Genomic DNA, 26,265 nt, shown 5'->3' with positions numbered 1-26,265 from the left:
TATTAGGGCCCCCACCCACCGCTCAGGGGTGGGGGCCGGGGGGGAGGACAGTAGGTCCCCCCCCTTATTGTTTTTATTATGGCCCCCACCCACCGCGCAGGGGTGGGGGCCGGGGGGGAGGACAGTAGGTCCCCCCCTTATTGTTTTATTAGGGCCCCCACCCACCGCGCATGGGTGGGGGCCCAGGGGGGGAGGACAATAGGTCCCCCCCCTTATTGTTTTATTAGGGCCCCCACCCACCGCTCAGGGGTGGGGGCCGGGGGGGAGGACAGTAGGTCCCCCCCCTTATTGTTTTATTAGGGCCCCCACCCACCGCGCAGGGGTGGGGGCGGGGGGGGGGGGGACAGTAGGTCCCCCCCCCCCAATCTTTAACCCCCGCGCAGGGGAGGGGGGGTGTTTATTGTTTTATTTTTTTGTTTTTTACAGTGAGCAGCCACAGGCTGCTCACTGCTTACTAGACATGCCCCTACTCGCGGTATAGCGAGTAGGGGCATATTATTTACTAATACTAAGTAATCTTTACTTAGTATTAGTAAAGTTGGCTGAAAGACCAATTCAGGTATTTTAGCCTTTTAGTAGATAGCTCCCTGATACCGTGGGAATTAGGGAGTTATCTACTAAGCGGCTGCAAGATGCAGCCGCGGCAATGAATAGGATCGGAGTTTCATTCATTAGAATGAAATTCCGATACAAACAAAGTACCGAATTGCATCCTAACACCAATGGAGAATTCTATTAGGATGCAATTCGGCAGTTTTGCCGGCGTTCTGTCTAAGTGACAGGACGATCGGCAATACTGACAGGAAGCATTGTGGGAACAGGGAGGAAAGCTAGGGATCATGGGAAAATTGCTCTGACCAGCGGAAATGAAGCACACTTTGCTCCTCCGCTGGTCAGAGCTGGTCAAGCGGAGGAATCCCATAAGACAAAGAGTCCCTACTTTGTCTTATGGTTTTAAAGAAAACTAAAGGAGACAGGAAGAAAAGAATAACCGATCCCGAGAGAGGGGGAGAAGAGGGAGAGATTGAGGAAAGGTAAGTTCGGCATGACAGTGCCGCTTTAAGTGGTCTTGCTATGCAAGAACACTTAACTAGAAAAACTACAATTTCTGTGGAAATTGTGTGAAGTGTTCTTGCCTACACCAGTAGTATACAACTAGAGTGGGCGGAGTAACTGTTATTATTTATTTATATAGCACATTTAATTGCAACGTTGTTGCCCAAAGTGCTTCACAGTTACATTAACCCCTTAAGGACTGAGCCAAATGTACACGTTGTGATCAAAACAAAACGTAAACAAAACCTGGCATTTGCGCTATATGTCTGTCCAACCGTAATTCACCTCTTTCATATTAAATGCACCCCCCCTTATTATATATCATTTTATTCAGGGGAAACAGGGCTTTCATTTAATATCAAATATTTAGCTATGAAACATAATTTAATATGAAAAAAATAAGAGAAAATAAGAAATGTTATTTTTTTTTAGTTCTACATGCCATTTTAACTGTCAATGTCATAATACTGTTTGGTTTTACTGCAATAAAATACACATATTTGTATTCAGCAAAGTCTCACGTGTAAAACAGTACCCCCAATGTACAGGTTTTATGGTGTTTTGGGAAGTTACAGTGTCAAATATAGCACGTTACATTTGAAATTGAAATTCGCCAGATTGGTTATGTTGCCTTTGGGACTGTATAGTAGCCCAGGAATTAAATTTACACCCATAATGGCATACCATTTGTAATAGTAGATAACCCAAGGTATTGCAAATGGGGTATGTCCAGTCTTTTTTTAGTAGCCATTTGGTCACAAACACTGGCCAAAGTTAGCGTTAGTATTTGTTTGTGTGTGAAAAATGCAAAAAACGCCAATTTTGGTCAGTGTTTGCGACTAAGTGGCTATTAAAAAAGACTGGACATACCCCAAGGTATTGCAAATGGGGTGTCTACTATTGCAAATGGTATGCCATCATAGTGGTAATTTTCATTCTTGGGCTACCATAGGTTATCAAAGGCAACGTAACCAATCTGGCGAATTTTTATGTGAAAAAAATGAAACACAAGCCATATATTTGACGCTGTAACTTTTGAAAACACCATAAAAAACCTGTACATGAGGGGTACTGTTGTACTCGGGAGACTTTGCTGAACACAAATATTTGTTTCAAAACGGTAAAAAGTATTGCAGCACTAATATCGTCCGTGTAAGTGCTGTTTGTGGGTGAAAATGCAAAAATGTCACTTTTACTGGCGATATCATCGTTGTAATACATTTTACTGTTTTGAAACAATAATATTTGTGTTCAGCGAAGTCTCCTGAGTAGAACAGTACCCCCCATGTACAGGTTTTATGGTGTCTTGGAAAGGTATAGGGTTAAATATAGTGCTAGCAAATTAAATTTTATAACATGACAGGAGGCTTCGTATTTGCTTAAGTCTCTCTTTACTAGAACTCCACAGCAGCACAGAAAAAACAACCAATCAGGAAAAAGTTAGGTACTATAAAACTCCCCTCCCCATGCATCATTTCCTCTTTCTTTGCTGCTCCGCACCAGTACAGGTCAGAGTACCACTGCCTCCTGCTTATAGTGGGTGGCTTTGGGATTTATTGCTTACATTCAGTTTTTTAGACTCTATTTTGTAGATTGCACTTGTTAAATTTGGTCATAGATATATTTATCTTCTGTAATCTATGTATTTATTTTCTTGTGAGATTTTATTCTTCGGTATTTATTTATTTATTTATTTCTGCCCTTGCTGGATTTGTTCCATCAGGGTGTTTTATATCTTGTGTGATTTATTTGTCCCCTGCAACTTCGCCTGTAGTTTCCTATATATTTGTGGGGGGTATTTGGGTTCCTTGCTGCCTTTTTCTTGGGCTTGTGCCCCCCCCTGCCCATTTCCCTTGGATTGTGTATGCCGGTTTTTGTGCATGCTATGTGATTCCGCCTTTTTCTGGCGGTGTGTGTGCCGCTCGGGGCGTCAGGAGGCTTACTACATCTGCCTCCTTCGACCCCCGAGCTCCGGGACCGCGGATTTCATCTCTGGCGGTCCCATGTACCTTGCCGGCCGCGGGGGTACTCGCGTGCGCTTCCCGCTAGTACCCAACGGCCGGATCTTCTTTCCCCACGTGGCCGCTCGCCGCGGCCGCCTCCGCCCGCGGACCTCGTGTGTCCGACCGGGCGGGGGAGAGTTCGACCGGGAGAGAGTGCAACCGCACTCCCCCCCCCCCCCCGTCGGTACTATTCATTACTTTGCTTGTTGGAGGTCTACCTCCACCCAGTTCGGTTTTCCTACTGCATGTCAGTTTGTTCTTTCATTAACTGACTACATGCAGTTTGTGTCATAGGGGACAATGCAGTGATTTTTTCCCTTGAGATTTTATGTCCAGATAGATGTATGTACTTGTATATATGTATTTATGTAGATTTGTGTGTGTGTGCATGTGTGTGTGTATAGATGTTGAGCTGTGTATATTTAGATTTCCTTTACTGGGGGTACATGCCTATAGGCAGTATACCATATACTGCTCTGTCTGTGACACAGAACTTATTTTACCCTGTAGGCGTACTTCATACGCTTACTTCCTATGGGGGCCTGTACCCTGCATGCACCATATCTACTGTATTAGTGGCCTACGTCTGGCCCATCATTGCATGGTACACCAGGACCTATTATGTCACTCTGATTACTGTGGGTTTAGCTGTCATGTATATCACGGATTGCTGACAGTTGCGTGAACAGTGTATATCACAATTACTGTGAGTCTGTCCTGACAGTCTACGTTACAGATTGCTGTGTGTTTTACTGTCAGATTTTTCCTGACAGTCTACGTCACAGATCGCTGTGAGTTTACTACAGTGTATATCACAGTTTTTCTGCGAGTTCTGCTATCCGTGTGCTTCGCAGTATATATTTTTTATTTATTTTTGTATTTATTTATATATTTTTTTCTGGCCCAGTTATGAGGACTCAGATGAGTCTACTCTGGTTTGGATATCCTGTCCATGGCACATATAGACATGACTGGACCGGGCTCTGACTACCTGGTATGGGAGACCAGTCTACGCTGTTACTATACAATTTAGTCAGGTCCTTGGGGAGAGCCATTGAGTTGGCTACTTAACCCTACTCCTGGGAGTTTCCATGGTTACAATAGCCTTCAGGGATATGATGTTGCTAACCTATAATGATGCTAAACTTTTCAGACGGACCCGTGTGGGCAGGTGCTTACCGATTCACAGTTTTAGGAAAGTATCGCTCAGCGTATCTTACATGCATGGACATGAGGATCACTGGAACAACTGCCGCGTCTACCCACTACAGCTGGAATACCACGGTTTGCCTGCTGGGCATTTAGGGGCTGCCGGTCCCGGTTCAGCTTACCCACACGGCATTACACTGTCTAATAGGGTTGGTGTCTAAGGGTCCCATGTCACAAGTTGCCCTGAGGATCTGCAATTTTTAGGGACCTCTACCCGAACACGGAGGTCCCCGTTGCTCATTCAGTACCCATTGTAAAGCGCTACGGAATTGGAGGGCGCTATATAAATACAGGGCTATAATAATATCGTGGTATACACAACCCATTGATTGGCCTGCTATGTCAGTGCCCATAAGAATGGCCTGCTATGTCTGTGCCCATAAGAATGGCCTGCTATGTCTGTGCCCATAAGAACGGCCTGCTATGTCTGTGCCCATAAGAACGGCCTGCTATGTCTGTGCCCATAAGAACGGCCTGCTATGTCTGTGCCCATAAGAACGGCCTGCTATGTCTGTGCCCATAAGAATGGCCTGCTATTGTCTGTGCCCATAAGAATGGCCTGCTATTGTCTGTGCCCATAAGAACGGCCTGCTGTTGTCTGTGCCCATAAGAACGGCCTGCTTTTGTCTGTGCCCATAAGAACGGCCTGCTTTTGTCTGTGCCCATAAGAACGGCCTGCTATTGTCTGTGCCCATAAGATTGGCCTGCTATTGTCGGTGCCCATAAGAACGGCCTGCTATGTCTGTGCCCATAAGAACGGCCTGCTGTGTCTGTGCCCATAAGTATGGCCTACTATGTCGGTGCCTTTTGCTTGGCCAACTATTCTGTGTCCATTAGTTTGGCCTGTTGGGCCTGCTCTATCCCCTTTTGGCCGCAGGCCTGGGGGAATATCACTGAGGAGAAGCCAGTGCCCACCAGTGACATGGAAATGGGCGGGTGTCCGGACAAGCACCATTGCCATACTACCCAAGAGGACACCAATATACGGCCATCTGAATATGGTAGGTAGGGTGAAGGCCCTAAACCTCAGACCTGAAGGACAAGTTTTCTTATTAAGACCCCGGACACACTTCCGCGGTTGCGCCAGTCCGGCGACGGCACTTCTCCGAGGAGAACTTTGCAAGGACAAGGACCGGTACTCAGACACCTTCAGGAGAACGCAGTGTTTTCCTTGTCTTTATCAACTAACTCCGTATCTGTCTCCCGGTGTCCATATAACTATCGGTAGTTATTCCTGCGTAGGTTAGCTCCTGGCCCTGTTCAGTGGGGCTTACTTGTCTTGCCTTCCGACCTGCCTTTTGCCTTCTAGCTGAGATGGAATTTGCGTTCTACTCGCATCTACGTTTTTGTTGTCCTTTTCGTTTTCGTGACTTCCTTTTCCTTTCGCTCGGGTCGTCGAGAGGCCTGACTGGACCTCCTCCGACCTCCCGGGTGCTCGTGGATTGCGGAGAACGTCTCCAGCTTTCCTCAGACTACCAACGGTTTGCCTGGACCCCGCGCGCGCGCGCGGGATCCGGACGGTCAGTTGATAGTTTTTTCCCATCGTTTTCCCGTAGATTGCCCTCAGCCTTATGCTGATACTCGTATTTGGTGTACCCTTTAGTTGGTCACCCTGAGTCCCTAGGGACCCTAGCTTGGATCACAGGAGGGTGCGGCCCTCCATCTCTTCAATCCGAGAATATTTTATCTGCTGGAGCAGAGAGCGAACCCCTCTCAGATACGTTGCCGGACACTGATTTGTTATTAGAGGGCGCAGCCCCCCCTCAACCTCAGCCGGAGACTGAGCTGGATACAGGGGTCATGTTTGGAGGAAGCATTCTCATAGAGAGGAACGGTCACGGATGCTGACTCTACTGTTTGGTTATTTACGGGTGCGGCCCGCTCAGGCTATCAGCCGGACGTTAGCACGATATTTGATCACATTAGTAGAGAGCGCGGCTCTCTCATGCACTTGACGCTCTACGGTGCCATCCATTTGTTCATCACACAGGCTTGTACCTGTGCAAGACACCGATGTCTACAGGGAGGGGCGTCCCTCCTGCATTCAAGTAGTTCTGACGTCCGTGCTACTGATTTCGATATAGAGGACTGCCTGGTCATGCAAGATATCCATAGGTAGACTGGTTCCCTCTAGTCTATCTCCTGTAATGGAGGGATATTCTCACAGTGGTATAACGAGGGGTGACTCCCACTTGTTTATACACATTCCTGGAGATGGTACGGCTATCGGATGGAACTCAGGTATTATGTGAGTGCAGGTTTGGGTATATTCTGCACCATAACAAGCAGAGGATTGCTTTCTGTTTTTGGATATCCGGACCATTGTGAACAACTGCTCAGACAGTTTCTCCCGTATTTAGGTGGCAGGAGATACGGGGACCTTCAGGGAGCAAACGGGCTCTACCTTGCTCGGGTAACAGGATTAAGGAGAGCCTACTACCCGCTCTGAATGTAAAAAGCCGTACGTATGGTTCACAGGGTACGACCGGAAACCCCCGTTTTGTCTTGACCTTCCCGGTCCTCAGATCTTGGGATAAGATGGCAGGACTGCCCCGTCTCCTCGAAACGCATGCCGGGTGATCAGGGTTCGGAGATGGAGGACCCTCCGTCTATACTCTAGTTATCCCTCACGGGAGCCATCTTGTTGGATTCGCGCTACCCTACTTTTCAACTATCGTCGAGGAGACCTACGAGACCTTATGGTGGTACCTGGTATACCCGACTCTCACACAGACATCTTTCACTCTTGGACGAGGGCATTTCAGGATGAAAATCTGCGTTCCTGTTTGCACTTCCCATTCCTTTGAAGTTTTCTGGGATTCCCTATTCCCAGAATAGTCGACCACCGTTCCTCCACTCAAGTTCAGTTCGGAACCCTGAACGGACGTCTTCTGGAGCTTTTTCTCTACGGCGTCCGAAGTTTACACGGTCCGTTTGGACTATTGGAATCACTTTGTATACGGCTGGTCTGGCCACACTCTCATTGTGTGCGTTATGAATTTATGCTCGGATGAGTCACCCCACCGGGTAGGACAGGAAGGTACGAAGATCCTCCTCGGCTTCTATTGCGATTTTGGTGGTGGTCTTCAGTGCATTCCTTGAGATTGGAGATCTCCCTGCAAGGCCGCATCGCCGAATGGCCCTGGCACGATCGGTGGAACCGCCTTATGGGTCATGAGTTGAGACTTGGTGTCAGTTTTCTTCTCGCGACCCTAGGTCATAGAGCGGATTTTGAAGTTATACGACTACAGGAATGTGACTAATAGGTCAGCTTGCTAGCTCATGGACCGACTTCTAGGAAACGGTTTGCTACGCCACGTACAATGGATTTACCGACGGAGGGTGCCTTTTTCCGTATTTGAGATACCTTGTCGGTTGGCATCTTCTTTGACCCGTCGGCTGTCATTTATCATATTGGAATGTCCAATTAGGATTACTCTGATATTTCCTGGAATAATTACCAGCGACACAAACAGCGTTGGATTGGTGAACTGAGCTTTCAAACAGCAAATACGAAGCCTCCTGTCATGTTATAAAATTGTAGATTATGCTAGCTTTAGTGTACCTATAATCTTAATTTTATTAATGACAGGAGGCGAGTATTTCCCACCCATTCTTGTCCCTCCCTTGTTTTATGTTATAGTTTAGATTATCAGGTAGGTATGCAACTCTGTTTGTTGTCTCTGCTACCTGTCGCTTGTTCCTTATGTCTGTTTTTTTCCTTTAATAGGGTTGGGATATTTACATATTAGGTTAATTTGGTTGCTACATTGGACATCTTCATGTTTATTCGGAGTACATTTCATTGGATAATCAACCTGTTCGATTCTGCTTTTTATCTCGTTTCAGTTTACAGTCCATCTACACTATCGAGTTTGACGGTTACACTTGGATGGTGGACATCGTTATATTCATCGTATCTAGGACTTCGTTTCTTCCCCATGATGTTCTCTGCCTTTTATTCTGTTTTGTCGCAGCTTGAAAGAGGAAATGATGCATGGGGAGGGGAGTTTTATAGTACCTAACTTTTTTCTGATTGGTTGTTTTTTCTGTGCTGCTGTGGAGTTCTAGTAAAGAGAGACTTAAGCAAATACTCGCCTCCTGTCATTAATAAAATTAAGATTATAGGTACACTAAAGCTAGCATAATCTACAATTCCCTTTACTTTCGGCATGGGTTGTCAGGCAGGTCCCGCTAATTGTAATTAATTAAGATACCTAATTATGTAAAAATATTACATAAATATATGTGTAGAATTAATCTATATGTGTGTGTGTGTATATATATATATATATATATATATTTATACGTGTGTGTGTGTGTGTGTGTGTGTGTATATATATATATGTGTGTGTGTGTGTGTGTGTGTGTGTGTGTATATATATATATATATAATTTTTTAAAATTATTTATTTATTTATAGGGGTGTATATATATAGTGATATATACGTATATATTTATGTATATAGATATATATTTCGTGCTACGTGAATTTTGATATAAATATATATTACTATCACAATAGTTAGAACGAAATAACACCCATCTATATATTTTTAAATTATTTATTTTTAATTATTTTTTTAATTTGATTTTTTAACGTATTTACATTTTTTTTTATATTATATATAAATATATATAACAATAATGATATATATATTTAATCAGTATCAGTCTACGTGTAATTTGATATTAATATATATATAAAATGAAATATATATTAATAGTAAAATACACCTAGACAGTGTGTGTGTGTGTGTGTGTGTATATATTCTATGTATATTATTATTATTTTTTTTACTTATTTTAATTTATTTTATTTTATTTCCAGCCAGCAGGGGGACTGTCATTACAGTTAGTCCCCCTGCTGGCAATGCCTGAGCCAGCTAACCCGGCCATGTGATTGTGAGGTCCTCGCAAGGTCCTCACTCTCACATGGCCAGGGGGGCCCCCAGGAGGAAGGACGTGCCGTGGGGGGCTCCCTGGGAGTCCCCCCAACCGCAATCGCGATTCTCACAATATAAAGCTCTTTGCTGTAGGATGTATAGTTTTTAAAATACGACCGTTTAAAAATGGCAACCGCCAAAATACTCTGACCTGTGCCAGGCTGGAGCAGCACGTGATGTCATAGACAGGGCCATTTGTACACCTGCTAATGTTTTTATAAATGTATGTTTTAATGTAACTGTGAAGCACTTTGGGCAACAACGTTGCAATTAAATGTGCTATATAAATAAATAATAAGTTACTCCGCCCACTCCAGTTGTAGACTACTGGTGGGGGCAAGAACACTTCACACAATTTCCCTATAAATTGTAGCTTTTCTAGTTGATTACTGTAGTTCTCTCCTAATTGGTCTCTCCAGAAGCCGAACTGCAACCCTACAATCTGTGATGAATGTTGCTGCAAGACTGATATTTCTCTCTTGTCACTCCTCTTAAACCTCACCCCTCGATCCTTACAGTTGCTTCCTGTATCATATAAGAGTCAATTCAATATACTAACCCTTACCTATAAAGATATAAACAATTCTAGCCCCTCCTATATCTCTTCACTGATTCGTAGGTATGCCCCTTCTCAGTCTCTCCACTCGGTGACCTTCTTCTGACCGCTGCTCGCACCTGTACAGCCAACTCACGCTTGCAGGACTTCTCACGGGCGGCTCACTTCCTTTGGAATAGTCTGCCGACCGCCATCAGACTCTCCTTTAGTCTTCAATTGTTTAAGAAGTGCCTTAAAACTCATCTCTTTAGGAAGGTTTATGGCCTCCCAGAGTAACTTATATCTCACAAACCTGCCTCTTGCTCTCTCCTTTCTAGTTCTGCTACTTTCCCACCTTGTCGTTTGCTGTCCCCCTGTAGCCCTTTCTGTTGTGTTCTATGCCCCAACTCCTCTAGACTTTGAGCTCACATGGACAGGGTCCTCATCTACCTATTGTCTCATTTGTTAAATGCCCCTTTTATAATGTAAAACACTGTGGAATAAGCTTGCTCTATATAAATAAAACTACTAATAATAATAGAAAAGAAGGACATAAATATTTGGGCCTAAAATAGGGACTGTTCCTTCTCAATTGGGACACTGGGGAGGTATGTGAACATTGTGAGAATTAGTAACATTTGTTCCTGAACTAAGAGACAGACTGGAAAAACAAGATTTAACATGAGTCATGGACTGTGTAATTAAAATTTGACATACATTAATCCGCCCCAGTAATCTAAGCACTTATCACAATTAAACTATCAAGGAAACAATGATATTGAACGGTTGGTGTTACACATGAAGAAGATAAACGTTTCTGAGTGAGACTGAACAAGTGATACACAGTAGCTGTCTGCGTTGTGCTATTGTTACACAATTTGTGAACCACCTCCAGCCCCATATTAATGGAACACACCATGGTAATGTATGTCCTTGTAAAACGTGTATAATAAATCCACATGGAATAAATACAGATAGAAACACAGGAACTTGTGGTCCAACAAACATGCCGACCAATAACATCAACTGAAGATCTGGAGAGTCAAACGTCGTCTACCTCTGTTCTACCCCTGTTTTAGGCTGTTATTATTCTTCAAACGTTGTCTACCCCTGTACTAGGCTGTTATTATTCTTCAAACGTTGTCTACCCCTGTTCTGAATGTCATTAGAAGAAATAGTCCCAATTACTAACATGTACATTATTGTTCTCATTTGATGTGGGTGCCTTACCAGGTTCTATTTCCCCTATTATCGAGGTTCTTGTAAATTAATTTGCGATCAGTCTTTACCTGTAACTAATTCAATGGCAGATGATAATTATGGGTCTTAGAAAGCTTCGCCATAGAAGAAGAATAAAACTGTCTGCCCAAAGTATGAAAACAGACGCAGGAACCAAGAAATATATAAAACTGTACATTTGGAATGGCGGTAGTCACACGTGTGTTATTACATCACAAGCAGACCCAAAACCACAAGGAGTAAAGATCAGGAAAAGGCTCAATCTAGAATATTTGTGCTTATATGAGAATAAGTACACATATTATTCAAGACTAATTAGATTGTGACATTCATAATGAATTAAAGAAACACATCATTCACTATCGCGGAACTAATGGAGAGTGAGCCCTGGTGCGAGAAAATCTTTTTAGCTCCCCTTAGTGCAAGATGGGCCAGAAGGTAGATCTTCAGATGTCATACAACTTCCACAATACTTTGCCAACTGCAGATCTACCATTTGCTCATCCCTGCAGGGGTGTATTTGTGTGCAGTGACTATGTGTTTGACTTGAAGCATCTGTTTGTACTTGGTATGGGCATGTGAATGCAGGCCTGGAATTGCCATAAGGCCACTGAGACCACTGATGACTGCAGCACTAACAGCCTTAAAGATCCTACATATGAGGCTGCATTGGACTGTTGTGCGTATCTCGTTATCATATGTGCCACAAAGCTGCAATGCATCGCACAGGCGCTTCCGTAGTTTGGGGCTTGCTCTTCTTCTTGTCTTAGCTTCCAGTCTTACTCTCCTTGGTGCATGTTGATGTTATCTCGGCTTCCAGTCTTACTCTCCATGATACATGTTGCTGTTATCTCGGCTTCCAGTCTTACTCTCCATGGTACATGTTGATGTTATCTCGGCTTCCAGTCTTACTCTCCATGGTACATGTTGATGTTATTTTGGCTTCCAGTCTTACTCTCCATGATGCAAGTTGGCATGATCTCGGCTCCCAGTCTTACTCTCCATGGTACATGTTGATGTTATGTCGGCTTCCAGTCTTACTCTCCATGGTGCATGTTGATGTTATCTCGGCTTCCAGTCTTAATTAATATAGTTCGTGCTGTATGTAGATGTTAAAACAATCCCCCATTCATTATTATTTAAAAATTCTAAAAATAACTTCAAGCTTTTTCTCCATCTTTCCACACAACAATATGTTGTCAATGTAACCGGCGATACGACACCAAGTACGCAACATAGGTACTGGGGAATATAATATTTTCTTCCCAGTATGCCATAAATAGATTTGCGTAACTAGGTGCGAACTTGGTGCCCATCGCCGTACCTGTAGTCTGCATAAAAATTGAGTGTTTAAACCCCCAAAAATTATTGGTTAAAATTAATAAGATGCCTTCTAATATAAGATTGATTTGTGTATCGATAAAACCTGCTTTGTCTAAAAAATGCTTTGCGCTTCCATCCCTAATTGGTGGGGTATAATACTGTATAAAGACCCGACGTCGCATGTAACTAGGAGATAGTGATCTTGCCATTCTATTTCTTCCATAATTTGGAGCATGTGAATGGTATCCTTCAAATATGAAGGTTTTTTTTTTTACAACTATTGGTTGTAACAGGTGATCTATGTACTCAGAGACATTTGAGGAGACAGAATCTAACCCTGAGATGATCGATCTTCCCGGGGGGAGGTTTCCTTATTTTTATGCACTTTAGGAAAACAATAAAACACCGGGACTTTTGGATATAAATATTTCCTTTCTTCTTCTTTAAAATACCCAAATTGAATCCTTTCTCTATACAACTGCTGTATTTTTTCTGTATTTTTTCACTTGGATTTGTTGGTATTTTTTTATAGGTGTTTGTATCTAGAAGAATCATTTCTGCTTCTAATACATAGTCGTCTGTTTTTAAGATCACAACACCTCCTCCCTTATCCGCCGGCTTAACAATAAATTCCTCTTTCTTCTTTAATTCAGTTAAAGCTTTTTGTTCTACCACTGATAGATTCTTCTGAAATGTATTAGTTTTTTTAATGCTCTGTGCTTCGCTCATTATCATTTTCTCAAACGTTTTCATCTCATCCGAAATCATACATTTCGGAAAGAAATGTGACCTTTGTTTCAAATCTGTTTGTGTAAACTTTGTGTTTACTTCTTTGGTAACATTCATTTCTTTATTAAAAAAATATTTTTATTATCCAGTCTTACTCTCCATGGTGCATGTTGAAGTTATTTTAGTTTCCAGTCTTACTCTCCATGGTGCATGTTGATGTTATCTCGGCTTCCAGTCTTACTCTCCATCATGCATGTTGAAGTTATTTTAGTTTCCAGTCTTACTCTCCATGGTGCATATAGAAGTAACGTCTTACACAATGAAGTGTATGGGATCTGTAAAGTTCAGATCAATTTACTAAAAATGTTCTCCAATGTGTAATAATTAGAATTGAGTGGACACAGGATGTTCGGGTCCGGCGGGTTCAGCCGAACTTTGAAAAAAAGTCTGGGTTCGGGCTCGAACTTGACCCCAAACCTGAACCCCATTGAAGTCAATGGGGACCCGAACTTTTGGGCACTAAAATGCCTCTAAAGTCCTGGAAAGGGCTAGAGGGCTTCAAAAGTAAGTAAAATGGGGGTAAGAGTAGGGCAAGTGCCCTGCAAACAATGTGGATAGGGAAATGACTTAAAATAACATAAAAATAGAAAATACAGCTGATCCATAAAATAGCACTAGATGGAATCTTTGATTTTAGCTTTGGAAGAACATAAATCTAAATCTAAAGCATGGCTGTCAGGAGGATCAACAGAATTATCCATTTGAGAGAGGGTTGGAGGTAGCCAACACTGTTTTTATATATTATATATATATTTTTTTTAAATTGGAGTAGCCCCCAAAATATTGGGACATATAAAAAAAGAAACATGCGGTCTGCGGTGCATTTCTTGCAGTCCTGATGCATGGAGCGCGTCTACCACCTGCCTCCTGCTAAGACGTTCCATATCAGCTGGTGGTGCTGGTTGTTGTGGCGTGCTGACAAAGCTTTTCCACATTTGGCCATGCTAACCCTGCCTTCTGAGGTGCTGGCGGTGCCCCATCTGCGTTGGCGACCTCTTCCTCCTCTCTGCCTTCGCCTTGTACTTCCACTGAGCCCCTGGTGTCAATAGGGAATGCCCTCAGCAGCGCGTCTACCAGCGTGCGCTTGTAGTCGAGCATCTTCCGATCACGCTCCAGTGAGGCAATTAAGGACGGCATGTTGTCCTTGTAATGGGGATCCAGCAGGGTGGCCACCCAGTAATCAACACAAGTTAGAATGTGGGCAACTCAGCAGTCGTTGCGCAGGCACTGCAGCATGTAGTTGCTCATGTGTGCCAGGCTGCCCAGAGGCAAGGACAAGCTGTCATCTGTGTTCTCCGGATCCCCCCAGCCACGCTTCAGTGATGTCCACGAGCTGCGTTGGGTGCCACCCTGCTGTGAACACGGTTCCTCCTCCTCATCCTCATCCTCCAGAACTGTGCCCTGGCTGGACAATTGTGTATCTGGCCTATGCTGGTGCAGGAGCCCACCCTCCAAACACTTGTGAATGACTGGCCTGATAACTGTGGAAATGACCCCTCTTCCTCCTCCTCTTCCTCCTGTGCCACATCCTCTTCCATCATCGTTTTTTCAAGGAGACATAGAAGCGGAATAGTAAGGCTGAGAACGGCGTCATCGGCACTGGCCATGTTGGTGGAGTATTTGAAACAGTGCAAAATGGCACACAGGTCTCGCATGGAGGCCCACTCATTGGTGGTGAAGTGATGATGTTCCGCAGAGCGACTGACCCGTGCGTGCTGCATCTGAAACTTCACTATCGCCTGCTGCTGCTCGCACAGTCTCTCCAGCATGTGCAAGGTGGAATTCCACCTTGTGGGCACGTCGCAAATGAGGCGGTGAGCGGGAAGGCAGAAGTTACGCTGCAGCACAGACAGGCGAGCAGCAGCAGGGTGAGAACGCCGAAAGCGTGCACATACGGCCCACACTTTCTGCAGCTGCTCTGATATATCTGGGTAGTTTTTCAGGAATTTCTGCACCACCAAATTCAGCACATGCGCCAGGCAAGGGATGTGCGTCAAACCGGCTAGGCCCAGAGCTGCTACGAGATTTCGCCCATTATCGCATACCACCAGGCCACGAATTTTGATATGCTGGCATTCAGGGCCAGGGTTCGCAGGTAGGTAGGGGCGTACTTCCTCTTTCTCTCTAGTGGTAGATGGACAGCTGAACGCTTCCATGGGACAGTGTGGAGATGCTTGGGGACGGTGGCGGACGTGATGGCGCTGCTGCCACATCCTCTGTTTGCGGGGTGGCAGGTGCCACTGTCACTCCAGATGTGGAGGAAGAGGCCGAGACAGCAGCCGAAGAGGAAGAGGAAGAGGAGCCTGAGACCTTTCTTGGTTTATGAGGTGCTTACTCCACTGGAGCTCGTGCTTTGCATGTAGATGCCTGGTCATGCATGTTGTGCTCAGGTTTAGCACGTTTATGCCTCGCTTCAGGATCTGATTGCACAGCGTGCAAACCACTCGTGTCTTGTCGTCAGCACATTGTGAAGAACTGCCATGCCAGGCAACTCCTTGGAGCTGGCTTTGGTGTGCTCGGTCCCTGGGTGCGGTGGGCAGTAGCAGGCATACCATCTAGGGGACGGCTTCTCCACTTTTGCACCCTGCTCCCTCTTTTGCTGTGCTGGTGCCTCTGTGCGTCCACTGCCTCTTCCTCCAAACTGCACACGTCACTCGCATGACATTCATTCCATGTGGGGTCTAGGACCTCATCATCCTCCACATCATCTTCCACCCACTCCTCAACCCTGCCCTCCTTGCCGGTCTGCACACTGCAGAAAGCCACAGTAGTTGCCACCTGTGTTTCGTCATCATCAGAGATGTGCTGCGGTGGTTCTTGCATGTCCACATCCTGACACATAAGTGGTTGTGCATCAGTGCACTCAATCTCCTCCACTTCTGGGGCAGGGCTAGGTGGATGGCCCACGGAAACCCCGCCAGCAGAGTCGTCAAAAAGCATAAGAGACTGCTGCATGACTTGTGGGTTAGACTGCTTGGCTGATTTGCAAGGGGGTGAGGTGAAAGACAGATGGCCATGGGCTGCAGGTGCCAACTCTGAGCTTTCAGCAGGGGACCGGGTGGGAGACAAGTTGCAGCAACTGGAGGCACTGTCAGCCATCCAATCTACTATCGCCTGTACTTGTTCTGGCCTCACCATTCGTAGTGCAGCATTCGGGCCTACCATATAACGCTGAAGGTTCTGTCGCGTACTCGCACCTGAGGAAGCTGTATCACTTGTGCGTGTAGCTGGCACAGATCGACCACGTCCTCTCCTTGCAACAGGAGCTCCACCAACACCAGCAGCACCATGACCAGGGCCACGTCCCTTATTTGACGCTCTCCTCATTCTTTGCGTTCACCCACCAAACTAGCAGATGGTTTATGTAAGGCGACAATGTAACTGCCAATAGTCAACAATTTTTTTTGACTCACTGTAAAAAAAAAAAAAAAAAAAAAAAAAAGGTGATTGGTGGATTAAGTAACCAATCAGAGAGTTATGAGTCAAATTACACAGCGTGGGAAAATTCCAAAGAACTTTCCCACACTGTGTAAAATGACACAGAGCACTCTGATTTGTGTATTTCAAACCAACCAATCAGAGTGCTGTGACAGGTAAATGTAGAGACTTACCTGTCAGTCTCTTCATTTACCTGTCAGAGCACTCTGATTGGATGGCTTAAACCCACCAATCAGAGTGCTCTGAGCCTAATTGCAGGGCGGGGCAAGGCTTTATTAGCCTCCCCCCGCCCTGCAGAGCTCAGTCTGCGCGGAGCCCTCCATGTGTGAAGATGGATTTTTTTTTTTTTTTTTTTTTTATAATTGCGTCGGTTATTATGGATTTTTATTTGGCCTTTTTGAGGCTGAAAAAAGAAGATTTTAGAAGAAAGAAAACATCGAATGGTAAGTTTTTTTTTTTGGTTCCCCCCTTATTAGTATTTAGGTCCCCCACCTGCCGCTGAGGGGTGGGGGCCAAGGGGGAGGACACTAGGTCTCCCCATTATTGGTATTTAGGGCCCCCACCTGTCGGTTGGGGCCAGGGGGGAGGACACTAGGTCCCCCCCTTATTCTTGTTTAATTGGTCTTTCAGCCTTTTGGTAGATAACTCCCTAATACCGTGGGAATTAGGGAGTTATCTACCAAGCGGCTGCAAGAGAGGTGTCGAAGTTGCCAAAGTGGCAAAGTTGCTGAATTTCCGGAGTTACCGAATTTCCAAAGTGTCGAAGTGCCGAAATTCCAAAGTTGCCGAAGTTCCGAATTCTTGAAGTGCTGAATTGCCGAAGTCCTGAATGGCGAAAATCCCGAATTTCGGAATGCCGAACCGAACCGAAAATTTTCCCCATGCACATGCCTAGTTGCTGTTATCTCAGCTTCCAGTCTAACATTCCATGATTCATGTTGATGTTATCTCGGTTTCCAGTCATACTCTCTGGGGTGTGTTGATTTTATCTGGGCTTCCAGTCTTACTCTCTGTGGCGGGACCGCTACCTATTCATGAATTGCTAGGAAATGGTCCACGTGGTTTCCCCTGTATTATTTTATGTTTGTTTTACCTGCTCTCCATTCAGGAGGGCTCAATGCAAACGGGTTCTGTTCACCTCCCGAACGTGGACCACCAAGATACATCATTTAGAATGTTGTCATAGAATGTTCACGTAACGAGGTGTGAAAACCACAAACCGTAAGGGAAGCCTTGGTGTGTGCCGATTCTGGGTGGCAGCCTATTCATTAGACGAATGCCATCTAGGGGGAGCATTCTTGGATTGCTTCCCACCCCGTTTGGTTCCCGAACGGGTACCTCCCCAGTACCCTTGGAGTGTTCACACCAATCAATTAGATCTTGCCAATTTACAACATAAGTGTGAAACCACAAGGGAAGTAATTAATGAGTGCCTCCCTGGGTGGGCGCCTTTCGTATAGACAGACGGCAGCAAGGGGGAGCATTCGTGTCCCAAACGGAGACGCTTCCCTTGCCTGGTTTCAAACAGGGACTTCACAAACAGAGGCAGTTTCCATTCTGGGGGTCCCTGAGATTGGTGGGGACACTCTCTTGGGGACAATGGCAGTTTGGCAGGCTTTCTGTGGCTCGGAGTCACAGAGGCGGGAAGCTTTCCTGTACTTGTACTCCCAGGTACAGAGGCTCGTGGGATGAAGGCCCCCTGGCCACCAGAGGTGGGAAACCCTGAGGATAAGTGGCGGGAACAAGGGACAAAGGGACTGGGGTTCTGGTTCCATTATATGACCCCTGGTATGGGACATTGTCTTTGTGTGTGTTCCACCCCTTGCATGGGGAAAGTATAAAGCCGCCTGTGGCCAATAAAGTGGTTGTTGTACCCCTGAAACTGTGTGTTGTGCAGTTACTGGGGAAGATGGGTCTCTTAGTTCATTTATAGAGGGGGTAACTAGCCGGGTTACCCAGGGCCCGCTACACTCTCCATGCTACATGTTGATGTTATCTTGGCTTCGAGTCTTACTCTCCATGGTACATGTTGATGCTATCTCGGCTTCCAGTCTTACTCTCCATGGTACATGTTGAAGTTTTCTGGGCTTCGAGTCTTACTCTCCATGGTGCATGTTGATGCTATCTCGGCTTCCATTCTTACTCTCCATGGTGCATGTTGATGTTATCTTGGCATCCAGTCTTGTATGTACGTAGTGGGCATTGGATAGCATTCCCTTCATCCCCCATAAAACCATAACTTACCCCTTCAAATAACGACAGACAACTTCTTGGAGAAAACAGGCCACAGCATTTATTAACACAACCAAATACTGTATAACTCCTTTAACATATAACGAAATAATAAATATCATAAATTAACAAACAATTTGCATATAGTCATACAGTAACCAAAGAAAACCGTCCTTGCCAATCTAACTTCCCCAAGGCTCTCACCTCCCCCCCTCGGCATAAGAAAAACATCTTCCTTTTCAGGGCTCCCCACCAACTCAGTGGGGCCCAACCATAATGCTCCTCACTGGTCGACTTACAACCCAGTGGGGACACGTCCAACCTGGTAGCTCCTCCAGGTTCACCATAAGAGACAGGGGGAGGATGAGACCCGGCCATTATCCCCCTTTTTCATCTAATCTACCAAACCATCCCTTATTTGGCAAGGACACCCCCCCGCCTCGCTGTGACAACCCCCCCGGGCCCAAAACAGCAAAGGGAGGGTGGGCGGGAAACTTGTTGCTGGTCCGGCTCCTAAGTGGCACTGAGGTCAGTCTGATCTGTCACCACCCACTTCCTCACATCTCACACTCCCACATGTAGCATATAGCCAATCATGCATCATCCATCCCACACTCATACATGTGCCCCTGTCCGCTAAGCTGCGCACTCTCCCTAGGGCCTTACTCTCCATGGTGCATGTTGATGTTATCTTGGCCTCCAGTCTTGAATGAACGCATTATTTTTTGTGTAGTGTTGGTTTTTGAATATAGGTGTCTGTTTATATCTATTGCAGGTGTTGTAATACAGAGGTGTGTTTGTATGTACTATTGACATTTGAATGCAAGGGTGTATTTGTGTGTAGTGTCAGCGTTTGAATGCTGTATGCACATATACAGATACACTGACACAAATACAGCTACACAGATGCAAACACTGACACACATAGAGACACACCAACACACAGATACAAACACTGACATACATTCACATACACATACACACATATACAAATACTGACACACAGATACACACTGACACACATGCAGATCCACAAACACACATAAACAAATACTGACACACATACAGATACAGACACACAGAAACAAATACTGACACACATACAGATACACAGACACACAGAAACAAATACTGACACACATACAGATACACAGACACACATACACTGGGTGATGATTATCAGGTGGCAAGTGCACACTAACTAAAATATGAGATGCTGCCATTTAGAATTACATAACGAATGTTACTTCCCTGACCGAGTGTCCTAGGTGTGGCTGGATATAATGATTGCTCCCTGAGGACACGTGGAAATCCTGGGATTGTTGGGAAATACTTGTATTTTTGGAACAGATACAGTCAGTGTGTGACCTCCGTCCCTCCCTGTAACACTGCTATAAAGGCCGGGTAGTGACAGACTGGGCTCACACACAGCGTGAGGACAACATGATTTCTGCCAACCTGATCGTTCTGGGTCTCAGTCTGTGCTTCCTGGGAGCCAGGGCTACGGATCCGGCAGGTGAGTTAACACTGAACCGTCCCATTCTTATTCACAGTCTGTCAGGCTTGATAAACATAGGGCTTAGACAGGGACCCTGGAATAGTGAATTCACCCGTTCATCATCCCATGTGATCCTACTCCTGTTATACTATTGTTATTAATTAATATTTGTACATGAGCACAACTCACAATACATGGGGCCGAGGCAGTAACCCCTGTATAGTAACAGAGAATAGCGTGTCGTGTTCTGTATAGTAACAGAGAATAGCGTGTCCTGTATAGTAACAGCGAATAGCGTGTCCTGTATAGTAACAGAGAATAGCGTGTCCTGTATAGTAACAGAGAATAGCGTGTCCTGTATAGTAACAGAGAATAGCATGTCGTGTCCTGTATAGTAACAGAGAATAGCATGTCGTGTCCTGTATAGTAACAGAGAATAGCGTGTTGTGTCCTGTATAGTAACAGAGAATAGCGTGTCCTGTATAGTAACAGAGAATAGCGTGTCCTGTATAGTAACAGAGAATAGCGTGTCGTGTCCTGTATAGTAACAGAGAATAGCATGTCGTGTCCTGTATAGTAACTGTGGCAAACCTAGCCACTTCTGAACTATATTTCTTTTGGGTTGTCCGTAGGCTGATTGCATACTGTGTATCTTTAACTGTATATGTGCTGGATTATGGCCGTTCGCATGCTGGCAGCCGTACGCTGCCAGCATACCAAGCATTCGTTTGACGAAACACGGCTATTCCGGCCGTTCGCCATACGAATGTGGGCTCCCCAGGTAGACCACACATTCACAAGTCGTGTGGCACCAATTAACCGATTGCAACAATGTTGCAATCGGTAATTAAGGGCTCTCCTAGGTGGCCGCCGTTCGGCTACCGACCATGCGGCGGTCGGCCATCTTGGATCCTTTTGTCTCTGCAGCGGTGTTCGGTCGTCGAGAGCCTGGAACTGAAAACGGCTACTCAATGATACGAACACCGCTGGACTTCCAGAGCGTTCGGGAGTTCCGCGTTCGGTACATTATGCTCCCCATAATTGTTCGGTACTTTTAAACCGACCTCAATGTTTGAATATATTCTGTGCGGCGTTCGGTCAATTCAGCTGGGATCAGAGCGGTATTCTCACGAAGTGTGCGCTTCGACCCCAGCTATCTGCCGAACGTTCATTCATCTCAAAGTACCGAATATTGCGTAAAATATGTATTTTAAAGTCAATTGTCAGTTTTGCTGCACGAGGGGATAATCCACTTAATCGTCCATTTTAGTGGGAGTATCCCTCTCGTGCAGCAATGCCTGTTGGGAAAGTAACAATGCATGTTGGGAGAAATCCCCTGGATTATCTGTAAGGAAACCCCTTGCATGGGGAACTGCTTAAATATGCCAGCTTGCGAATAAACTGAGTTAGTTGACTCCCAAACTGTGTCTCGTCCGGTTATTGGGAGGATTGGGGATATTGCCGTGCTTTCTACTCTGACTGTGGATTTCCTGAGGATACCAACGGATATCGTGCATTATTATACTGCATTCCGTTACAGTAACAGAGAATAGCGTGTCGTGTCCTGTATAGTAACAGAGAATAGCGTGTCGTGTCCTGTATAGTAACAGAGAATAGCGTGTCGTGTCCTGTATAGTAACAGAGAAAAAGTGAGCGTTGGTTCAATGTTCTTCTAGTGTAGACCATGCCCAGAGCTCTGCTGAAGAGCTCTAGCATGAGAAAAAAGCCCAGTATTTGTTCTGCACAGTGCAAGCAAATGTAATAACATGCTTGCGCTGTGTTTGCTTTTAACTTGTATCTGGTGTCTCCATACATGGGATACCAGAGGACAAAAGAGTCAGGAAAGTGTATCGTGCATAAGCCTGTGTGATTGTGTGTGTGTAGACTGAGCTGATTGTGGTGTTTTGTTTAAATAGGTTGGCTTCAGTCGTGTTGTTGTGTAATATGTGTGGCTAAGGGCTGGATAGAGTGAAAGAGTGTGCATATAGGGAGCACAGTGTGTAGGAATTGTAAAGAGTGTGTGTTTAGGAAATGCAGTGTGTGTTTGCTTACAGGGAATCTAGTGTGAGCATAGGGGATCCAGAGTGTGTATGTCAGGAATGTAGTGTGTGCACTCGATGCAGTGTGTCTGTAGTGCATCTAGTGTGTGTTTGAAGGACCCAGAGTGTGTATATGGGATCTACTGTGTGTGTGTGTGTCTGGAATATAATACATTTAGGGGTGCAGTATGTGAGTGTGTGTGGGATATGCTGTGTGTGAGGAGTTACAATATGTGTGTGAGGGGTTACAATGTGTATGTGAGGATGCACTGTGTGTGAGAGGTGTAATGTGTTTGTAAGGGGTTGCAATATGTGTGTGAGGGGTGCTGTGTATGTGTGGGGGTGAAGTTTGTTTGTATGCGTGAGGGGTGCAGTGTGTGTGTGTGTGTGTGTGTGTGACAGAGGGGTGCTGTAGTATATATGTATATTTCTGGAAGTATTGTGTGTGTGTGTATGTGAGGTGTATTGTGTGTGTGAGGGGTGCAGGGGTACAATGTGTGTTTGAGAGGTGCATTGCGTGTGTATGTGTGAGGGGTGCAGTGTGTGTATGTGAGGTGTATTGTGTGTGTGTGTGTGTGTGAGGGGTGCAGGGGTACAATGTGTGTGTGTGAGGGGTGCATTGTGTGTGTGTGAGAGGGGTGCTGTAGTATTGTATATTTCTGGAAGTATTGTGTGTTTGAGAGGTGCATTGTGTGTGTATGTGTGAGGGGTGCAGTGTGGTTAATACAGCATAATGTGCAGTTAATATAGCATGGTTAGGGGTTAATACAGCATAATGTGCAGTTAATATAGCATGGTTAGGGGTTAATACAGCATAATGTGCAGTTAATATAGCATGGTTAGGGGTTAATACAGCATAGTGTGCAGTTAATACAGCATAGTGTGAAGTTAATATAGCATGGTTAGGGGTTAATACAGCATAATGTGAAGTTAATATAGCATGGTTAGGGGTTAATACAGCATAGTGTGAAGTTAATATAGCAAGGTTAGGGGTTAATACTGCATAGTGTGAAGTTAATATAGCATGGTTAGGGGTTCATACAGCATAATGTGAAGTTAATATAGCATGGTTAGGGGTTAATACAGCATAGTGTGCAGTTAATATAGCATGGTTAGGGGTTAATACAGCATAATGTGAAGTTAATATAGCATGGTTAGGGGTTAATACAGCATAATGTGAAGTTAATATAGCATGGTTAGGGGTTAATACAGCATAATGTGAAGTTAATATAGCATGGTTAGGGGTTAATACAGCATAGTGTGAAGTTAATATAGCATGGTTAGGGGTTAATACAGCATAGTGTGAAGTTAATATAGCAAGGTTAGGGGTTCATACAGCATAGTGTGAAGTTAATATAGCATGGTTAGGGGTTAATACTGCATAGTGTGAAGTTAATATAGCAAGGTTAGGGGTTAATACAGCATAGTGTGAAGTTAATATAGCATGGTTAGGGGTTAATACAGCATAGTGTGAAGTTAATATAGCATGGTTAGGGGTTAATACTGCATAGTGTGAAGTTAATATAGCATGGTTAGGGGTTAATACTGCATAGTGTGAAGTTAATATAGCATGGTTAGGGGTTAATACTGCATAGTGTGAAGTTAATATAGCATGGTTAGGGGTTAATACAGCATAATGTGAAGTTAATATAGCATGGTTAGGGGTTAATACAGCATAGTGTGAAGTTAATATAGCATGGTTAGGGGTTAATACAGCATAGTGTGAAGTTAATATAACATGGTTAGGGGTTAATACAGTGTGGCGAAACCGACCTCGCCACGTGTCCTTGGAGGGGGCTGATTGCCCGCCTCTTGCCTTTGGACTATGGACCAGACTTTATGGGAATGTGATACCCCAGATAGCCATACCATGGAGCCTATTCATATAATGAAAGACTATGGGAAAGACTTTAGCTCCATGGCAATTGTACTGTGTGAGTAGGATCTGCGCGCTATTCGGTAGTTTTGTGCGTGCAGATCCCAGCTATCTGGGGATAGGTGAAATGTCTGTGTGTTATGTGTAAATGTGACTTTATGTATTTTAAAGTGTTTTATGTTGTTTTGCAACCATGTGGTTAATGGAGTCTGCCTTTAGTCCTGGGTAATTGGATTACTTCTCCAATTAACTCCAGGGCAGAAGGGAGGAAACCAGGGTGCATTGTGGGGATGTTTTTCTGCCAGCCAGAAAGGAACAAAAGATACTTTTAGTAACTTTTGAACCCCTGGTCGGATTCATGCCATTTTTTAATATGTTGTTCCCCTGAATGGATTGATTGTGGATATGTATTTTTATGTGAATGTGATGTATGGTTTTAAAGTTATGAAAGTTGTGTAAAAGTATATTTTACACTGTATGCATAATGGGATTATGTGTCACACTAAGGGGAGGGGATGTGTGGGAGGTAACATCTATGTCATTGGTTCTTTTATGCCTCCCCCTGGGTGTGGCCTGTATGTGTGAGTTGGAAATAAAAGCCAGGCTGGATGAGCCAGTCCAGAGTTCCTGTTTTACCCTCAAAGTGATGTGTCGTCTCATTATTGGGGGAAGGATTTATTGTATGCTGTTCCAGTTGACTGCTAGGAGTACAAGCCTATTCGTATGGTTCCTATTCAATGGTCTACAGCATTCATACGCTTGGGAGAATTTAAAGGTTTCTCGGATTCGGTGATTGTGGTGTCTGCCAGAGAGCTTGGAGTCCTCAGGAAGCACTAGGAGCATCCATTAACGGAGGTACCAAGTCGGGGTGCCAGGTGATCCGTTACATTGGTGGCAAGCGGTGGGATGGCGTCCTAGTGCGAGGTAAAGCAGCTCGGAGACACAGTACGTTTGGATTTACAAATGGAGGGCGACGCTAGTGTGCCTACAGCGTCCCTGTCTACACAAAGATTTGGGAAAATGGGGTTCGTAGACCCCTGGGCAACACACACACCTGAGGAAGAGAGTGAATTAGAATGGAGAGATAATGCCCGGAAAGAATTATGGTACGATGCCCTGGAGGAAGTCCAGTATCAACGGCAGCAGCGCCTTCCTGGTGTCGCATACCAGTTGGAGGAACAAATGGCCTGGCGGATGCCACTTCTGGGAGATCAACCTGGAGGGCAGCGGGTAAGACAACTCGAGTACCTCGTGGAAAGGGAACTGAGCCTGGACGCCTCATACCGGGCACTGTGGTGGTGCACTGTCCAGCCAGAGACGTGGAGGGCAGAGGGCATCCAGCCAAAGGGGGAGAACTACACAAGCCCTGGCCTGTTGTGGAAAGCCTTAGTGGAGGATGTCGACTTCGGCAGTCCAGCAGAGTCACGGTACTGGGCTATCTTTCATTACCGAGGTGAGATGATACAGGGCCCGAGATCTATTGGACTGGGAGAAGACCTCCGCCGTTTCGCTGCCATGGAACGAGAGCTGGAGATGGACTATGTAGAACTATTAAATTCCTGCCAGCCGCAGAGCAGGGACGCAGACCGGGAAAACTGGGTGGCAGACCCAGACCTGCTAGCCTATAGCTGGGAAAACGCGGCAGAGGTACCCCCTGCTTCACTACCAGTTGCAGAAGTAGGGGACCTCATAGACTGGTCCTGGAGAGACCCACAGATGGCAGGTGGAGATGGGATCGAGGTCTCTCTACCGGCCCTACAGGGATGCTGGGCAGTCGGCCCAGATCCCCAGCGGCAGGTTACAGTTCAGAGAGAGGAGCTTGTTACACCCTCTCTCCAGCGGCAGCCTAACCCACCAAGGGGAGACCGTAAGCCCCACACCAGCGCAGATGGGACCGTGGTCTCTGCGCCCAAGTTACAGGGAGCTGAAGGAGCCGTCCTCCCTCCCCAGCGGCAGTGTGATTTGTTGGGAATTGGGAGCCCGGTCTCCATTCCCCAGCGGCAGAGTATCCAGCAGGGAATAGAGAGCCCAGCCCCCTTTCCCCCACAGCAGGACTCTGTGCTGGGAGGAGAGACAGTCGGT

General features: G+C 45.3%; 1 protein-coding gene across 2 annotated transcripts in view; it reads left to right on the top strand.

The window, feature by feature from the left end:
• The first annotated feature begins 20,121 nt into the window (after positions 1–20,121).
• LOC134586379 (antileukoproteinase-like) overlaps positions 20,122–26,265 on the top strand; it is a 46,174-nt gene continuing 40,030 nt past the window's right edge. For both annotated transcript variants that reach the window (XM_063441860.1, XM_063441859.1), the window contains exon 1: positions 20,122–20,286. In XM_063441860.1, coding sequence (XP_063297930.1) covers positions 20,214–20,286 — 73 coding nt within the window. In that variant the 5' untranslated portion in view covers positions 20,122–20,213. The remainder of the gene's footprint in view (positions 20,287–26,265) is intronic.

Source organism: Pelobates fuscus, chromosome 2 (genome assembly GCF_036172605.1).
Source record: "Pelobates fuscus isolate aPelFus1 chromosome 2, aPelFus1.pri, whole genome shotgun sequence".
Classification (NCBI taxonomy): Eukaryota; Metazoa; Chordata; class Amphibia; order Anura; family Pelobatidae; genus Pelobates; species Pelobates fuscus.
This window is presented reverse-complemented; position numbering and strand designations above follow the sequence as displayed.